Source organism: Bubalus kerabau, chromosome 16 (assembly GCF_029407905.1).
Source record: "Bubalus kerabau isolate K-KA32 ecotype Philippines breed swamp buffalo chromosome 16, PCC_UOA_SB_1v2, whole genome shotgun sequence".
NCBI lineage: Eukaryota > Metazoa > Chordata > Mammalia > Artiodactyla > Bovidae > Bubalus > Bubalus kerabau.
The window spans coordinates 61,352,577-61,368,373 of NC_073639.1; the positions used below are offsets into that span (position 1 = coordinate 61,352,577).

The 15,797-nt window shown below is 44.4% G+C and overlaps 1 protein-coding gene across 1 annotated transcript in view; it reads left to right on the forward strand.

The window, feature by feature from the left end:
- Positions 1-644: 644 nt before the first annotated feature.
- The window catches only part of KSR2 (kinase suppressor of ras 2), a 427,585-nt gene continuing 412,432 nt past the window's right edge, over positions 645-15,797 (forward strand). The window contains exon 1 of the mRNA XM_055550184.1: positions 645-824. Coding sequence (XP_055406159.1) covers positions 645-824 — 180 coding nt within the window. The remainder of the gene's footprint in view (positions 825-15,797) is intronic.

A 15,797-nucleotide genomic window follows, 5' to 3' on the forward strand; every position in this document is an offset into this window, starting at 1 on the left:
CCCCCGGAGCCCGGCGGCGGCAGCAGCAGCAGCGCGAGGACGAGACAGCAGCCAGCCGCAGTCGCCGCCGCAGCCGCGGGAGCAATGCAGACAGCATCTTGAGAACGCGCTAAAGCACCCAAACGGTGGACAATGCCGTGTCACTGCAACTGGGAGGGGGGCAAACCAGATTTTTTTTGACATAAAAGCCAGCCAGCCAAAAATATATAATTTTGTCCTTCACGGAGCCGGTGTGTAAAGAGTGAGCGCTATTTTCCTTCTCCTCCTCCTCTCCCTCCCCCTCCTCCTTCTCCCCCCGCCCCCCGCTCCCCGCAAGTGTACAGACAGCATCACATCACCTGGTTTGCTTCTGAGAAACAGCATCTCTTCTTCTCAGGGACCAGAGACTCAGAGAGGGGAGACGTTCTAATGGAGTCTGCTTGACACCCCAAAATAAAATAATAAATTTTGGCTCTTGTCCCCTCCTCCCACCCCCACCCCCTCAACCCTGTGTGAGATGTTGGGTTTCTTCTTTATGAGACACTGTTGAGAAGTCGCAGTGGTTGGAGAGGCGTAGGGGGTAGACTACCTCTACTCCCCCCCACACACCCCCCTTTTTTCTCTCTGGGAGGAGGAGGAGGGGAAGGGGGCTTGCAGAGCAAGCGATGGATGAGGAAAACATGACGAAAAGCGAGGAGCAGCAGCCTCTGAGTTTGCAAAAAGCCTTACAGCAGTGCGAGTTGGTCCAAAACATGATAGACCTGAGCATCTCCAACCTGGAAGGGCTTAGGACCAAATGTGCTACCTCCAACGACCTCACACAAAAAGAAATCCGGACCTTGGAGGTAGGTGTTGCCTATGGGGAAAAAAAGCAATCCTTCCTCCCCTCCCCTTTCTCCCCCACCATCCCCTTTTCCCTTCTGTTTGTTGGGGGTGGGGTGGAGGGGGTGGGAGGATTGCAAGGTGGGCACGGTTCGGTCTTCGATCTTCTGTGATTTATCTTGCAAACCCTGCGCTTGGATGTCCCTTAACTGTACCGCTGTCGGCTGCCGCTTGGCTGGGTGGTGGGAGCAGTAGTAGTAATTGTTAGTCTTTATTATTGTTCTGGCGGCTGTGGTTATCGTTCGCTTCCTCTCTGAGGAGTGAGTTCTCTCTTTTTTCCGCTTGTGGATTTGTTGATATGCCGCGGGGGGCTTGTGTGCAGGGTAAAGACATTAAGGCGCTGCAGAGAACCCACGTGACCTTGCGCATTCTGCAGGTGGTCAAAAGGTGGTTTTTGCTCGCGGAATGGGGCTGCCTATAAATGTAGACCTCGTCTTTCTCGGTCTCCTTCCCAGCCCGCCCACCGCCCCCCACCTTTGGCTCCTTGGATTTGGTTTGTTTGTTTTCAGGGGTACACATGTCAGGAGGCAAGATGCCTGAAAAAGAATTCCCCGTTGAGCTCCCCATTTCCAGTCGAATCATTTTGATGCAGGGAGCTGTTGCAGGCCTGAAGCATGCTTTTTTTTTTTTTTTTTTTTAATGAAAAAGCCTGGATCGCCACACACAGGTGGTGTGAGAAAATACTCTGGAATCTTGGTGGGACGGTGAAAAAAAAAGGGTGGGGGGGGGTCGGGAGGAGGAGTTATCTTTGGCCTGTTATAACATTCTCTCTAACAGAACTTGAGGGGGAGTTTGAAGCAATTTTGTCCGGGGGGAGCGGGGTGGGGTGGGGTGGAAGGTAGGATGGATGCAAAGTTACTCAGAAAGAAGATGGCAGAAATTATTCCTTTCCAAGGCCATCTGGTCAAAGGAAGGTTTCAAGAGGTTTAGAAAATGCCTGGCATCCACAGTGTTCCAAGCACTTGAAGGGTTTAACTCACCTCCCTTCCTCAAACCGGCCGGTGGTACACATGGCTTGAGGCTTGATGAAATGTGGGAACTCCCATTAGCTGGCATTTGCTGAGGGTGGTGGCCATGGGGCTGGGAACAGAGGAAAGTGGTTCTCCCCGTGGTGGAGCTGGCGTGTGCAGAGCTGGGAGGGCCCTTCGTTCCAGCCCGCGTGTTTCCAAGGCCTGCACTCTTCAATCTCAGGCTGAATCTTTTAGCCCTTGTGCTCCCGTCCCAGCATGGATGAGCACCTCTCTCTGATTCACTTTCAAGTCTTTCTCCTCCGTGGTTTTAAATTTGGCTAGATGTCAGCAGGCAGGAAGGCCATCAGTTTGAAAGTGAAGTTTGTGTGTGTGTCTGTGTATATTGACTATGCTATTTGCTCCCCTAGAATGTGTCTCTGTGTGCACCTGTCACCTGGGAAAATAACTGTCAGAAATGAAATAAGTGTCAAGGGGTAGCAGAGGCGTGGGAATTCTGTTAGGAGGCACAGGTATTTTCTTTCTCGGAGCTTTGAAGAGCCATGCAGGCTGGGACTCTGCCGATGGAAGAAAAGTGTGGGATGCCCTGGCCCAGCCTTCCATCTCTATTCGAGCAGTGCCTCAGAGAAGATTCTGTTCAGAATTACATGCTGTAAATAAAGAAATAACCCAAAAGGGCCACCGGAGGTCTCTTCTGATCCTCTGAGTCAGGAGTCCCAAATGCTAGCTTGTGTATCAGTATGTAACTTTCTCTAGTTTTCTTTTCTTCTTTTCAACACGATTCATCCTCTGAGAGCTCTGTGGCTCATGGTGATTGTTGCAGTGGACCACTGATTTCATTGCTTCTTTTCTGCATAGAGGTTTCTTTTTAAACTGGGAGAGGTAGGCACTGGTATGGTGGGAGGTGGCAATTACTGAGAGTGCATCTGTTTGTTTCCTAATCCCAGTATGCCGCAGAGCATGCCAGCTACGTTATCTATATTGCCCAAGAAAGGGTCTTGAGCAATTATGCCAATTTAGGCTTCCTAGATCTCCAGGGCTAAGGTAGGGCCCCTGAGGAGGGCTGGTGCCTTAGGGTCCAGCCAAGTCCTGCCAAACCTCACATAGGTTTTGGATCCACAGTTGTTGTTGTTTTTGAATCCCAGAAGTTGTCAAATTTTACGTATCAAAACCACCTGGGGGAGCTTATTGCAAATGTCCATTCTCAGCCTTTAACCCCAGAGATTCTAATTCAGTTGGGATTGGAGGGGGCCCAGTAAGCTGTGTTTAATAAACAGTCAGGTATTTCTGATGCATGCTTTCCGATTGACACCATGGAAAGACTAAATAAGAGATAGAGGCCATATTTCAGCTATTCGACGATGACCTCTCTCTGCTCACAAGCACTAAAGACAGCAGTAAATTGAACAGACCATTCCTGAAATTCTTGCCTATACCCCTGTGGAAACAAAAATATACGACATGGACTTACCCTCCAAAAAGCATACTTTATAATGAGAGAGACAAGAGTAATAACGTACGTGTGAGATAATGATTAAGTTCAACAGTAAGTGATATGGGAGACTGCATCTGCATCCATTAGGAATGTGTTCAGCTGCGTGAAATGGAAAATCCAACCGGCGTGGTTAAGCAAATAATGGTTTCTTTCTCTCAAGTAACAAGAAGTCTGGAGGTATATAGCCGCTTGAGTTGGCTCAGTGACTTAATAACATCAGGACTGATATCTTTGTGAATTCTCATGGCCTCTATCTTACAGTTTCAAGATGGCTGCTGAAGCTTTCATCATTACACCCAGGTTCAAGGTAGGGAAGAGGGGGACCAGATGAGTGGGAGGGAATAAAGGCTTCATATCTTTGTTTGGCTTCCATAAAACACCTCTCCTCACTACCCCACAAATGTTGTTTTAGTACATCTTCTTGGCCAGCACTAGGTCAAATTACTCATCCAAGCTGCAAGGCAATGGGACCACTGTCATGACTGGTTTAGGTGGTTGCAATCCATTTCCTGGTTTGACCTGTTGCTACTCTGTATAAAACCAGGGTTCCGCTAGCAGAAGAGAGCTAGAAGGGATATTGGATGGGCAGCCAGCCATGCTGGCCACAGTACATTGTCAGGAGGCACTCTGGCAGAGAAGAAAGGTCATGAGCTTTGGAGTTAGACCTATGTAGTCTTGTCTTCTTGCTTTTCCACTTACTTTATCTTGGCCTAATGATTTAAGTTTTCTGACCCATGGTTTCATTTTTGGCAAAATAGTAGTGGAAGAATAACATTACCTACCTCAGAGGTGGTTGTGAGGATGAAAAGAGATGACATTTTCAAGGGCCTAACACTCTCTGTAGCGCAATGCTTGCTCCTTTGATGGTGATGATGATCATCACGTGGTGTGGAGTAGGTGACATGGGAGGGAACAGCTCAGACTAGAGGGACAGCAGAAGGAGCTTGAGCAGCATTTCCAAAGTATGTTTTGTGGAACCCTAGTTCCGTGGGATGTCAGCATTATTCATTTTTTCAAAAAGTGCTGAATTCCAGGCACTGTAGTAGATGCTGGTGGTCAACAAGTATTCTGTAGACAAAATAAATCCCATAGTTTACTCATTGGGGAAAGGCTGAGTTCAGCAAAAGAGATAGATAGGCATCTGGACTGCAGGCCTTTTCAGAGCCTTTAATATGCCATATTTGTACATTGTGACTCCAAGGAAGGTGAACATCTGCAGACGTCTTTTTCCAAAGATGTCTTTTGGGCTTGATGTTCCATAGAATTCACCCAGGGAAACATGGGGCAGAGTGGTTAGGGAAGCATTCTTGGTTAAAAAGCTGTGACTCTTGAGTGGAGTGAAGGATGAAGAGGGTTTAAATTTCAGCGGGCCAGGGGAGCTTTCTGGGCCAGAACAACAAACGATAGAGGCACTGTCCTGCCTTCAAGGGGCAGCTTACAGACGGGTTGGCCCAGAATGGCGAGTACCTGGGAGACTGTCGCAAGAAACGAATTCAGGTCACAAACTCCTGGGGTCTGCCTTAGGACTGGGAAGTCAGACCAACAAAGTTTTTATCTCTTTGAGGGAAGAGGTGGAAATTTTTAAAGGTTTTGGAGGGAATACAATTAAAAAGTTGCTTAAAGTTTAGTCTGATGGTAGGAGGAACTAACAGGAGGGACCAGCCGGCTTTTTCTGTGAAGGGACAGATAGTAAGGTGTTGAGGCTTTGTGAGCCATGAGGTTTTCATCGCAACCACTCAGCTCTGCTGCTGTAGCTTGCAGTAGCCACGGACAATCCAGAAATAAACGTGTTCTTATAAAAATTCACCTAGGGACCCTGAACCTTGAATTTGATATAATTTTCACATGTCATGAAATGTTATTTTCCTTCTAATTTTTTTTTACATTAAAAATGTTTTCTTAGGTTTCAGGTCAAGCCTTACAAAAACGGGCGGTGGGTCAGATTTGGCCCATGGACTGTAGTTTGCTGACCCTTGATCTTTAGGGTAGATGGGTTGTGAAAGAACCTGGAGGCACAGAGACCATCTGAAAGATGACTGAGTGGCCCTAGGACTGGTGGGCAGTGGCCAGGTGTGGGTGGTCCTGAGTTGGGTTCTATTTTCGTTAAATTATAAGAGGAGGGAGATATCAGGGATTGGGTTGGGGGATAAGTAAGTAACAGTATCTCCTTATACAGCAAGGGGATTCTAGCCATCACTTATCAATTACTTGTTTTTAATCTGTTCTATCTCAATTATTAATAATGGCTAGAGAGACCATACCTAGACTTAATTATGTTTGGGAAACTGGACCTTAGACAGTATCCCGTTATTTTCAGTGATTCTGTGCGTTGGGATCAGCCGGGCAGTTCTTCTGCTGGTCTGGCCTGGACTTACTGTGTGGCCACATTCAGCTGGCAGATGCACTGGCTGCTGAGAGAGCCGAGCCTTTCCCTCCACGTGGACTCTCCAGTGGGATCACCTGGGTTTCTACATGGTCCCAGTATTCCAAGAGGGTCACAGCGAAAGTTGCAAGGGTCTTGAGATTCAGAAGTCACACAATGTCATTTTCATTGCCTTTTATGTGTTGGCACAAGTCATATGCCAGCCTGAATTTAGATGTTGGGGAACAAGACTCTGCCACTAAGTGGGAGGAGCTGCAAAGCTCCTCTGGCCATATTTAATTTCTGACAGGTGTAGATACTTAGTGAACACTCACCGTGTGCCCAGAGCTGTTTTAGGCACTAGAAACACAGTGATAAATAAGGCAGGTGAGGCCCCTGCTCTCAAGGCGCTTACATTTATGGGTGAATGTCAAGGTGGGGTTGGGGTAGACAGACAATAAACAAGTGGACAGAGAATCTCAGTTATGTATTAGTTAGGTGAAGCTGTATAGATCCCCAAATGTGTAATGGCTCCAGTAGAGTAGAAGTCTTACTCTTGCAGTCTTGGTTGGTGGATGTTTCTCTCATGGTCCAGGCCCTTTCCATTCTGCAACATTGTCATTTGTTTGCATCCAGAAAGGGACAAAAGTGTGGAGAAAACAAAGCCTCTTAAAAAGCCTCACCCCTGAACGTGCCCTCATCAGTTCTGTTTGCATTCTGTTGGCTGGAATTGAGTCACAACATTGCCAACAAGATGGTGAAGTGGGCCCAAACTGACTGAAGAGCTGGTAGTCTGTGCCACAGCTAATGAGAAGCTAGTGTAATAGTTATCTATTGCTCTAAAACTAGCCAACCCAGGACTTAGTGGTTTAAAACAACAGTTAATTTATCTGCTTACAAGTCTGCAGTTGGGACTGGACTCAGCCGGCCAGTTCTGATCTTGCCTGGGCCACTTGTGTAGTTGTGGTTATCTGGTGGGTCCATTGAGACTGAATGGTCCAGTGTGGACTCACGTGGCTGATGGTTGGCTAGTGGTTGGCTAAGGCACCCCACTTCTCTTCCACATGGCCTTTCCAGCAGGACACCCCAGATTCCTTCCTTCCTTCCTTCTATTCTGTCTCCTTAAAATTGAAGTATAGTTGATTTATAGCCTCATGCAGGTTTCTTACATGGTGGCAGCAGCAAGTGTTCCAAGAAGGCAGGCTCCAGTTCATAGCCCATTTTCAGCCTCTGCTTCGGTAACCTTTGCTAATGTCCCACTGGCCAAACCAAATTATGTAGTTGAGCCCATGGTCTGTGTGGGAGTTAGTATTCAAGGGTATGGATTTGGCAGGTGTGGTTCTTTGGGGACTAGTGAACAATCTGATGTAACTGAACCACATGGAAAAATTCCCAAATAAACCCAAAAGAGCATAGGAAAGAGAGAGAGGGGTATGGGACGATCAGCAAAGGCCCTACCCTTTGGGGAGATTTCACAGATGTGAGGGAGCAAGACATGAAATATCTGGGGAGTATGCAAGGCAGAGGGAACAGCAGGTACAGAGTTCTTGGGTGGGAATACAGTCCACATATTATGAGAACAGCACGGGGACCACTGTATTTGGAGCAGAGTGAGTGGGGAAGGGATGAGGGGCACAGTAGGAGGAAGACACGGGGCCCTGGTCATGGAGGGCTTGGCTAAGATACTTGGATTTTGTTCTAACTGTGAAAAGGGTTGGGGACTGACTTATTTAAAAGATCCTTTTGATTGCTGCAGGGAAAATAGTTGATAGGGGCGTAAGACTGGGAGCAGGGAAACAAACTGGGAGGCTGGTGTGGGAGTCAAAGCCAGGAATGACGGTCCTTTTGACTCCAGTGATGATGGGGAGATGGAGCAAGTAGCTGGACTCAGAAGTTCACGGGCGTGAGAGGTGCTCATGAATCAATGTGAGGCGCGAAGGGAAATAAAGAACTGAGGGTTATTCTTAGGTGTTTGGCCTAAGAACTAAATGAATGGCGGTGCCATTATTTGAAGTGTGAAGACTTGGGGTGCATCAGATTGGGCTTGACGATTCAGTCCTGTTTAGACATTTAATGTTTGTGAAGTAGACAGTTGGGTTTGTGAGCCTGGAGATTTGAGGAAGGCTGGATATATAAAGTTCACTTAATATGTCAGGAATATCTTTTCATCTTATTAAACAATATTTTTAATGGTTGTGTAGTGTTATATGAACATACCAAAATTTATTTAACTTATTTAATGTAATTCTGAAAGTTGTATATGTTTACCATTTTCTACTATTATAAATAATACTGTGGTAGACATCCTCGTGGCCTGTAGTAATGCTTGTCTTTGATTTCTCGAAGTAGAATTGCTGGATCTGGCAATATGCAAAGTTTCTGGACTTTTGATAGGTCTTGCCAGATTACCTTTTACTTACAGTGTGGGAGAGGACCTGGTTTTCCATATCCTTAGTCTGGATTTATGTTTTGTTTTGATTTTTGGTTGCCTGTATTTTGATGACCAAGAGCTTGGGTTTAAGGAGGCAGTTGTCTCAGGCCAGAATTTCATCTTTCCTGTTTCTGGTTGAGAAAGACCTGGGAACCTGCATAGAGGAGAGAAGCACGTGGTTTTCCATAGACGGTGGCCAGCCTGCAGTGACCCAGCCTCTGCCTTTTTCTCATAGAGACATGGGTGGAGTGTGGTCCCAATCGTCTAACTCAGCAACAAGAGGTATTTCTGAAGGGTTCTCTGTGGAGGGTTCTCTGTGAAGGGTTCTACTAGGGAGCTCTAATCCTTCCTCTAATGGGTAGAAAACTGAGGAGTCTTCCTCCTCTCCCTGAGGACGGCTGGTTTTCTGGGCTGTCTTCCAGCCATCCGCATCGGACTCTATCTGTGGGACCTGGGTTTCCTCCTTGCTGCTCTGGAGCTGGGCAATGGAAGGTATTCAAAAGCCAAGGAAGCCAAGGGGGACAAGGCATCCAGGAAGGAGGATGGAGAAGATGAGGGGTGGGGAGGGAAAAGGGACAGACATGGGAGAGGAAAAAAAAGCCTGATTTTCTTTGGCAGGGTTTCTGTGACCATTGGAATGTCTCTCCAGTGGGGAGTGACCATAACTATAGTTGTTCCTGTTTTACAAGCCAGTTGACTAAGGTTTGGAGTCACTGATCTGACCCCAATCCTGCAAATTCAGGGAGCCTTGAGTCTGGGAAGAGGTTGACAGCTCCTCTCTGGAGTCCCAAAGAGGGCCTGACCTGGAAGCAAAGAAAGCAAAGCTGAGGGCAAGTGCAGGCGAAGGAGGAAGAACAGACAATCAGAGCAGTGTGATCCGAGATGGGAGCTGGGGGATTCATGAGAATGGTGAGGATGGAATACTGCACCACTCACATGCTCCTATCAGTGACCATTCCAGATGGTGATGGAAGAGAAATACAGAACTGATGGAGACAAAGCAGGGCATTCACAGAGAAAAGGAAAGATGAGAAGAGGATGTAGATCTGAAAGGTCCAGCCATTTGCTACTTTGGCTGTTGATCAATTGAAATGTGGCGAGTTCTAATCGAAATGTGCTATAGTTGTAAAATACATGTGCTACGTGCATGCCAAGTCGCTTCAGTTGTGTCCGACTCTTTGCAACACTATGGACTGTAGCCTGTCAGGCTCCTCTGTCCATGGGATTCCCAGGCAAGAATACTGGAGAGGGTTGCCGTGCCCTCCTCCAGGGCATCTTCCTGACCCAGGGATCTATCTTGCATCTCCTTATGGCTCCTGCATTGCAGGCAGATTCTTTACCACTGAGCCACCAGGGAAGCCCCTGTGAAATACACACCAGATCCCAAACTCTTAGAATGAAGAATAGAATGTGAAATAGCCCATTGATTTTTTTTTAGACATATTGGGTTAAACAAACTATGCTAAAATTAATTTCATCTGCATCTTATTTTTTTCCTGAGGCTATTAGAACATTTTAAGTGATACAGGCAGCTCAAAGTGTATTTCAGTTGGTCAGTGCTGCTTTTGAGCATTGAGGTGATTTCAGACTTCCCTGGTGGCTCAGATGGTAAAGAATCTGACTACAATGCAGGAGACCCCAGTTCGATCCCTAGGGCAGGAAAATCCCCTGGAGAAGGTCATGGTAACCCACTCTAGTATTCTTGCCTGGAGAATCCCATGCACAGAGGAGTCCACAAGGTTGCAAAAAATAGACACGACTGACTGACTAACACTTTCACTTTCTTTCTTTCTGTGTTTTGTCATAATGGAAAGCTTGTTCTTGATAAAGACTGAAAGCATGGGCCCCCTGGAGTTACTAGGCAGCCATTGATTAAAGCCATGGATGCATTCCAAAGATGGATGCCTTCGATTTCCCTGGACCAGGAGAGAAAAATGAGATGAAGGCTCAAAAATTATAGCATAATTGAGTCCTCGGAAATTTGGGTCAGTGCTTGAAACAGTAGAGCTAAATAGTCGGGAAGGCTTGGGCTCTGCAGTAAGACTACTTGGATCCCAGTCTGAGTTCAGGATTTACTAGCTCAGTAACCTGAGGGTCAATGAGCTCTCCTTGCTGAGCCTCAGTTTTCTTGCTCATAAAATCGGGACAGTTTGACATAGGGTTGTTATGGTGATTCAGTGGACTCATGTATTACAAAGCTGTGTTAAGTGCCTGCACACGGCAAATGCTTACTAGCTTCGGAGGTTTTGATGATCATACCCTCTGTAGATGGTCACGGGGAGGTGAGATGCTTCAGCCCTGGGTAGTTGAGGGGAGTTTCATTTATTCAGTCATTGATCACTGAGGCCGAAGTGTGTGAGAGGCAGGGACTAACACAGCAAGACATGAAAAGGAGAAGCCCATGGAAGCCTTCTATGGGATAATGGCATACCTGCTGGGTTGCAGGTGACATTAGCAATGAAGATTCTTATACCAGGTCTGCATCTTTGAATTTGCTCACAGATGACTCACTTCACATCAGTGCCTGGCAGGCTTTAGTCTTTAAACCACGTGCTCATCATAACTCCAAGTTGGATAACAAAATACCAGTTATGGGGCTGGGCCTTACTACTCTTGAACTTGTCTCAAGCTTGTGTGGCAAAGAGAAGAGTCAGAAGCTGCGATATCCAAGGGCTTGAAAAGTGTGTGCTTTCAAGGTTAGAGGACCCCAGAGGTTGTGCAGGCCCACTTCCTGCCCATGTCCAGCTTTGGCTAGGTGATTTGGGGCAAGCACTACTTCACAAGGCTGCCTTTATAAAATTTTTCATTTTTTAAAAATTGTGGTTATATATATATATATATCACCTGAAATTTACCATTTTAACTTTTTAAATGTACAGTTCAGCAGCATTAAGGACATTCACAGTGTTATGCATTCATCATCAACATCCATCTGGATAACTTTTTCATCACTCCAAATAAAAATTCTGTATCCTTTCTGTACCTGCCCCCAGCCACATGGTCACCTCTATTCTATTTTCTGTCTATGAATTTGACTATTCTCATTATCTCATGTAAGTTGAATTGTACACTGTGTGCCCTTTGTGTTCAGCTCTTATCATATAGCATAATGTTTCTAAGGTTCATTCATGTTATAGTATATATACCAGTATTTCATTCCTTTTTATGGCTGAATAATATTACATTGTATGGATAGTCTATGTTTTATTTATCTGTCCTGTGTTGAAAAACCTTGAGTTACTTTCATCTTTTGACTATTGTGAATAATGCTGCTGTGAACACTATTTTACGAGTATCTGTTTGGTTCCCTGCTTTGAATTCTTTGGGGTTATATATCTAGAGTGAAATTGCTGGGTCATGTGGTAATTCTGTGTTAAATATTTTGAGAAACCATCATACTGTTTTCCACAGTGACTGTACCATTTTCTGTTTCCACCAACAATGCCCCAGGGTTCCAAATTCTCTACCTCCTTGGCAATACCTACGAGTTTCTGGTTTTTTGATTATAGCCATCCTAGTGGGCATGGAGTGGTGTCTCATTGTGGTTTTGATTTGCATTTCCCTACTATTTGCATTTCCTAGGTGGTGCTAGTAGTAAAGAACCTGCCTGCCAATGCAGGAGATGAAAGAGACATGGCTTCTATCCCTGGGTTGGGAAGATCCCCTGGAGGAGGGCACAGCAACCCACTCCAGTATTCTTGCCTGGAGAATCCCATGGACAGAGGAGCCTGGTGGGCTATAGTTCATAGGGTCTCGAAGAGTCAGACGCAACCGAAGTGGCTTAGCACAGCACAGCACAGCACGGTGACTAATGAATTAGGCATCTTTTCATGTGCTGATTGACCATTTGTATATTCTCTTGGGAGAAATGTCTATTCAAGCCCTTTTATAAGTCAGCCTTTTGATATGGGTGAGTTATAAAGGTTAGAATTATCCTCATTATGTATACCTGTATCTGCTCTCTGATGACTTCTATCCTTTGGTTCTACTCTCTGAGGAAAAGATAATAAGGTCAGTCCTTCCTTTGGCTGACAAACTCTCAAGAAGTGTTTGCATTTAGATCTGGAACCTGCCAGGTAGAGACAAGAGATAGCTGCGTCCACAGATTCCTGACAAGTCTCCAACCCAAATTTTGCAGCCAATGCCTCCCTGCTTTGTCCTGTGTGAGTTCTTTTCTTACAGAATTCTGGATTCTGGGGTCACTATTGATGGTGACATTTCCTTTGCCTGTGCACCAATCCTACCCAGAGTATCGCAGCAATCAGAAATTGTCATGAATATGTCTCTTTGTGCCCATCCACAAAGGCACTGGCATGGTGCCTTGGGCAGTGTTGGGCAGCCTGGACTTGAGCAGTGAGACTAATAGACAGGTATAATAAAGAACTTATCAGGTATAAAAAAGAACCCATCCAGGGTCTTTGTTTTTATTGTTGTTTAGTCACTCAGTTGTATCATCTCACTCTTTGCGACCCCACAGACTGCAGCATGCCAGGTTTCCCTGTCCTTCAGTGTCTTCTGGAGTTTGTTCAAACTCATGTCCATTGAGTTGATGATGCCATCCAATCATCCTGTCCTCTGTCGTCCCCTTCTCCTCCTGCCTTCAATCTTTCCCAGCATCAGGGTCTTTTCCAGTGAGTCAGCTCTTTGCATCAGGTGGCCAAAGTATTGGAGCTTCAGCTTCAGCATCAGTCCTTCCAATGAATATTTAGGGTTGATTTCCTTTATGATGGAAACAGTGTCAGACTTTATTTTTCTGGGCTCCAAAATCACTACAGATGGTGACTACAGCCATGAAATTAAAAGACGCTTACTCCTTGGAAGGAAAGTTATGACCAACCTAGATAGCATATTGAAAAGCAGAGACATTACTTTGCCAACAAAGGTTCGTCTAGTCAAGGCTACGGTTTTTCCTGTGGTCATGTATGGATGTGAGAGTTGGACTGTGAAGAAGGCTGAGTGCCCAAGAATTGATGCTTTTGAACTGTGGTGTTGGAGAAGACTCTTGAGAGTCCCTTGGACTGCAAGGAGATCCAACCAGTCCATTCTGAAGGAGATCAGCCCTGGGATTTCTTTGGAAGGAATGATGCTAAAGCTGAAACTCCAGTACTTTGGGCACCTCATGCAAAGAGTTGACTCATTGGATAAGACTCTGATGCTGGGAGGGATTGGGGGCAGGAGGAGAAGGGGACAACAGAGGATGAGATGGCTGGATGGCATCACTGACTTGATGGATGTGAGTCTCAGTGAACTCCGGGAGTTGGTGATGGACAGGGAGGCCTGGCGTGCTGCGATTCATGGGGTCACAAAGAGTCGGACACGACTGAGCGACTGATCTGATCTGATCGGATCCTTTATGATTGACTGGTTGGATCTTGCTGTCTAAGGGACTCTCAAGAGTCTTCTCCAACTCCACAGTTTGAAAAACATAAATTCTTTGGTGCTCAAGCCTTCTTTATAGTCCAACTCTCACATTGTAAAAGTGTTAGCGTTAGTCACTCAGTCGTGTCCGACTCTTTGCTATCCCATGGACTGTAGCCCACCAGGCTCTTCTGTCCATGGAATTCTCCAGGCAAGAATACTGGAGTGGATTGCCATTTCCTTCTCCAGGGGATCTTCCCAACCCAGGGATTAAACTGGGGTTTCCTGCATTGCAGGCAGATTCTTTACCTTCTAACTACTGGAAAAACCATAGCTTTGGACCTTTGTTATTGTTATTATTAGGTAAGAGGTAGAGCAAAGTTAGTTGCCACTTTTTATATTGTTATGCTTATTTGAGTGGGATAAACAGTACATTGTGATAAACCCCCAAAGCAATATTATCCTTTTAATATGTTGCTATACTATTATTTTAATATGTTGCTGGATTTGATTCCTTAGTATTTTATTGAGAGTTTTCTGTGTCTTTCTTCATAAGGGATATTGTCTGTGGTTTCCTTTTTTGTACCATCTTTATTTAATTATCAGGGTAATACTGACCTCATAACATGAGTTGGGAATTGTTTCCTCTACTTCTCTTTTCTGGAAGAGAATGTGTAGAATTGGTGTTTGGTGTTATTTCATCTTTAGATTGGAGAAGGCAATGGCACCCCACTCCAGTACTCTTGCCTGGAAAATCCCATGGGCAGAGGAGCCTGGTAGGCTGCAGTCCATAGGATCGCTAGGAGTCGGAGACCACTGAGCGACTTCACTTTCACTTTTCAGTTTCTTTAATTTATTCTTGGATGAATTTTAGTAGTTTGTGGATCTGAATGAATTGGTACAATTTATCTAAATTGCTGAATTTATATCTGGATAGTTGCTCATAGTATTTCCCTATTATTCTTTTAGTGAGGTCTTACATTCCTAATGTTGGTAATGTATGTCTTTCTCTTCTATTCTGTGTTAGTCTGGTTAGAGATTTACTAATTTTAGTTTTATTTTCAGAGAACTAATTTTTAGCTTCATTTATTTTCTCTATTGTTTTTCTGTTTTTAATTTTATTCATTTTTTGTTCTTCTTCTTATTATTTCCTTTCTCCTGCTTGCTCTGGGTTTATTTTGTGCCTCTCTATTCTGTTTTCTTGAGGTGGACACTTTGTTGAATTGAGACCTTTTTCCTTTACTAATGTAAGTATTTATCACTGTAAATTTCCCTTGAAAGATTACTTTAGCTACATCCCACAAGCTTTGGTATGTTATATTTTCATTTCCCTTTAGTGCACCTATTTTATAGTTTCTTTTGAAGCTTTCTCTTTGATGCATATGTTCTTTATGAGTGTGTCATTTAATTTCCAAGTACTGTGGATGTTTCCTGTTATCTTTCTGTTACTGACTTCTTTTAACAGTTCAATTCAGTTATGATGAGTGAACACATATTATCTTGATTCTTTTAAAGTGTTTAAGGTTTATTTTGTCACTTTGACTATATTCTCTCTTGGTGAAGGTAATGGGTGCACCTGAAAAGAATGTGAATTCTGGTATTGATAGGTGCAGTATTGTATAAATGTCAGTTAGGTCCAGTTGGTTGATGGTACTAGGTCCTCTATATCCTTGTTGGTTTTCTCTTAAGTTTTATTGATTAGACAGAGGCAATCTGTGTTGATATCTCCTACTCTAAATGTGGATTTCTCCATTTCTCCTTGTAGTTCCATCAGTTTTTTGTTTTTATGTATTTTGAGCTGTTTTTAAGTTTATACAAATGTGGGACAGTTGTTTTCTTGGTGACTTCACCCTCCAGCATTATGTAAAGTTACTATTTATCCTGATAATTTTCCATGCTCTGAAAACTATTTCTCTGATATTAATGTAGCCACCCCAGTTTTTCTTTTTCTAGGTTTTTAAAAATTGAGGTAAAATATGCATAACATAAAAGTCACCATTTAAATGCTCCTAAAGTACACAATTGAATGACTTTTCGTACGTGTGCAGTGTTATGCAACCATTGACCCCATCTAATTTTAGAACATCTCCATCACCACACATGCAAGAAAACAAAAACAAAAAAACTCAACAACCAAGAAAACTAAAACTAAACCTTGTACTTGTTAGAGTCCATCCCAATTTTCCTATCCTCCATCCCCTGGCAACCTTTAATCTATTTTCGGTACTTTTTTTCCTCTTCTGAGTATTTCATACAAATGAAATCATACAGTACTCAGCCTTTTATGCGTGGCTTCTTTCACGTAACACAATGTCCTCAAGG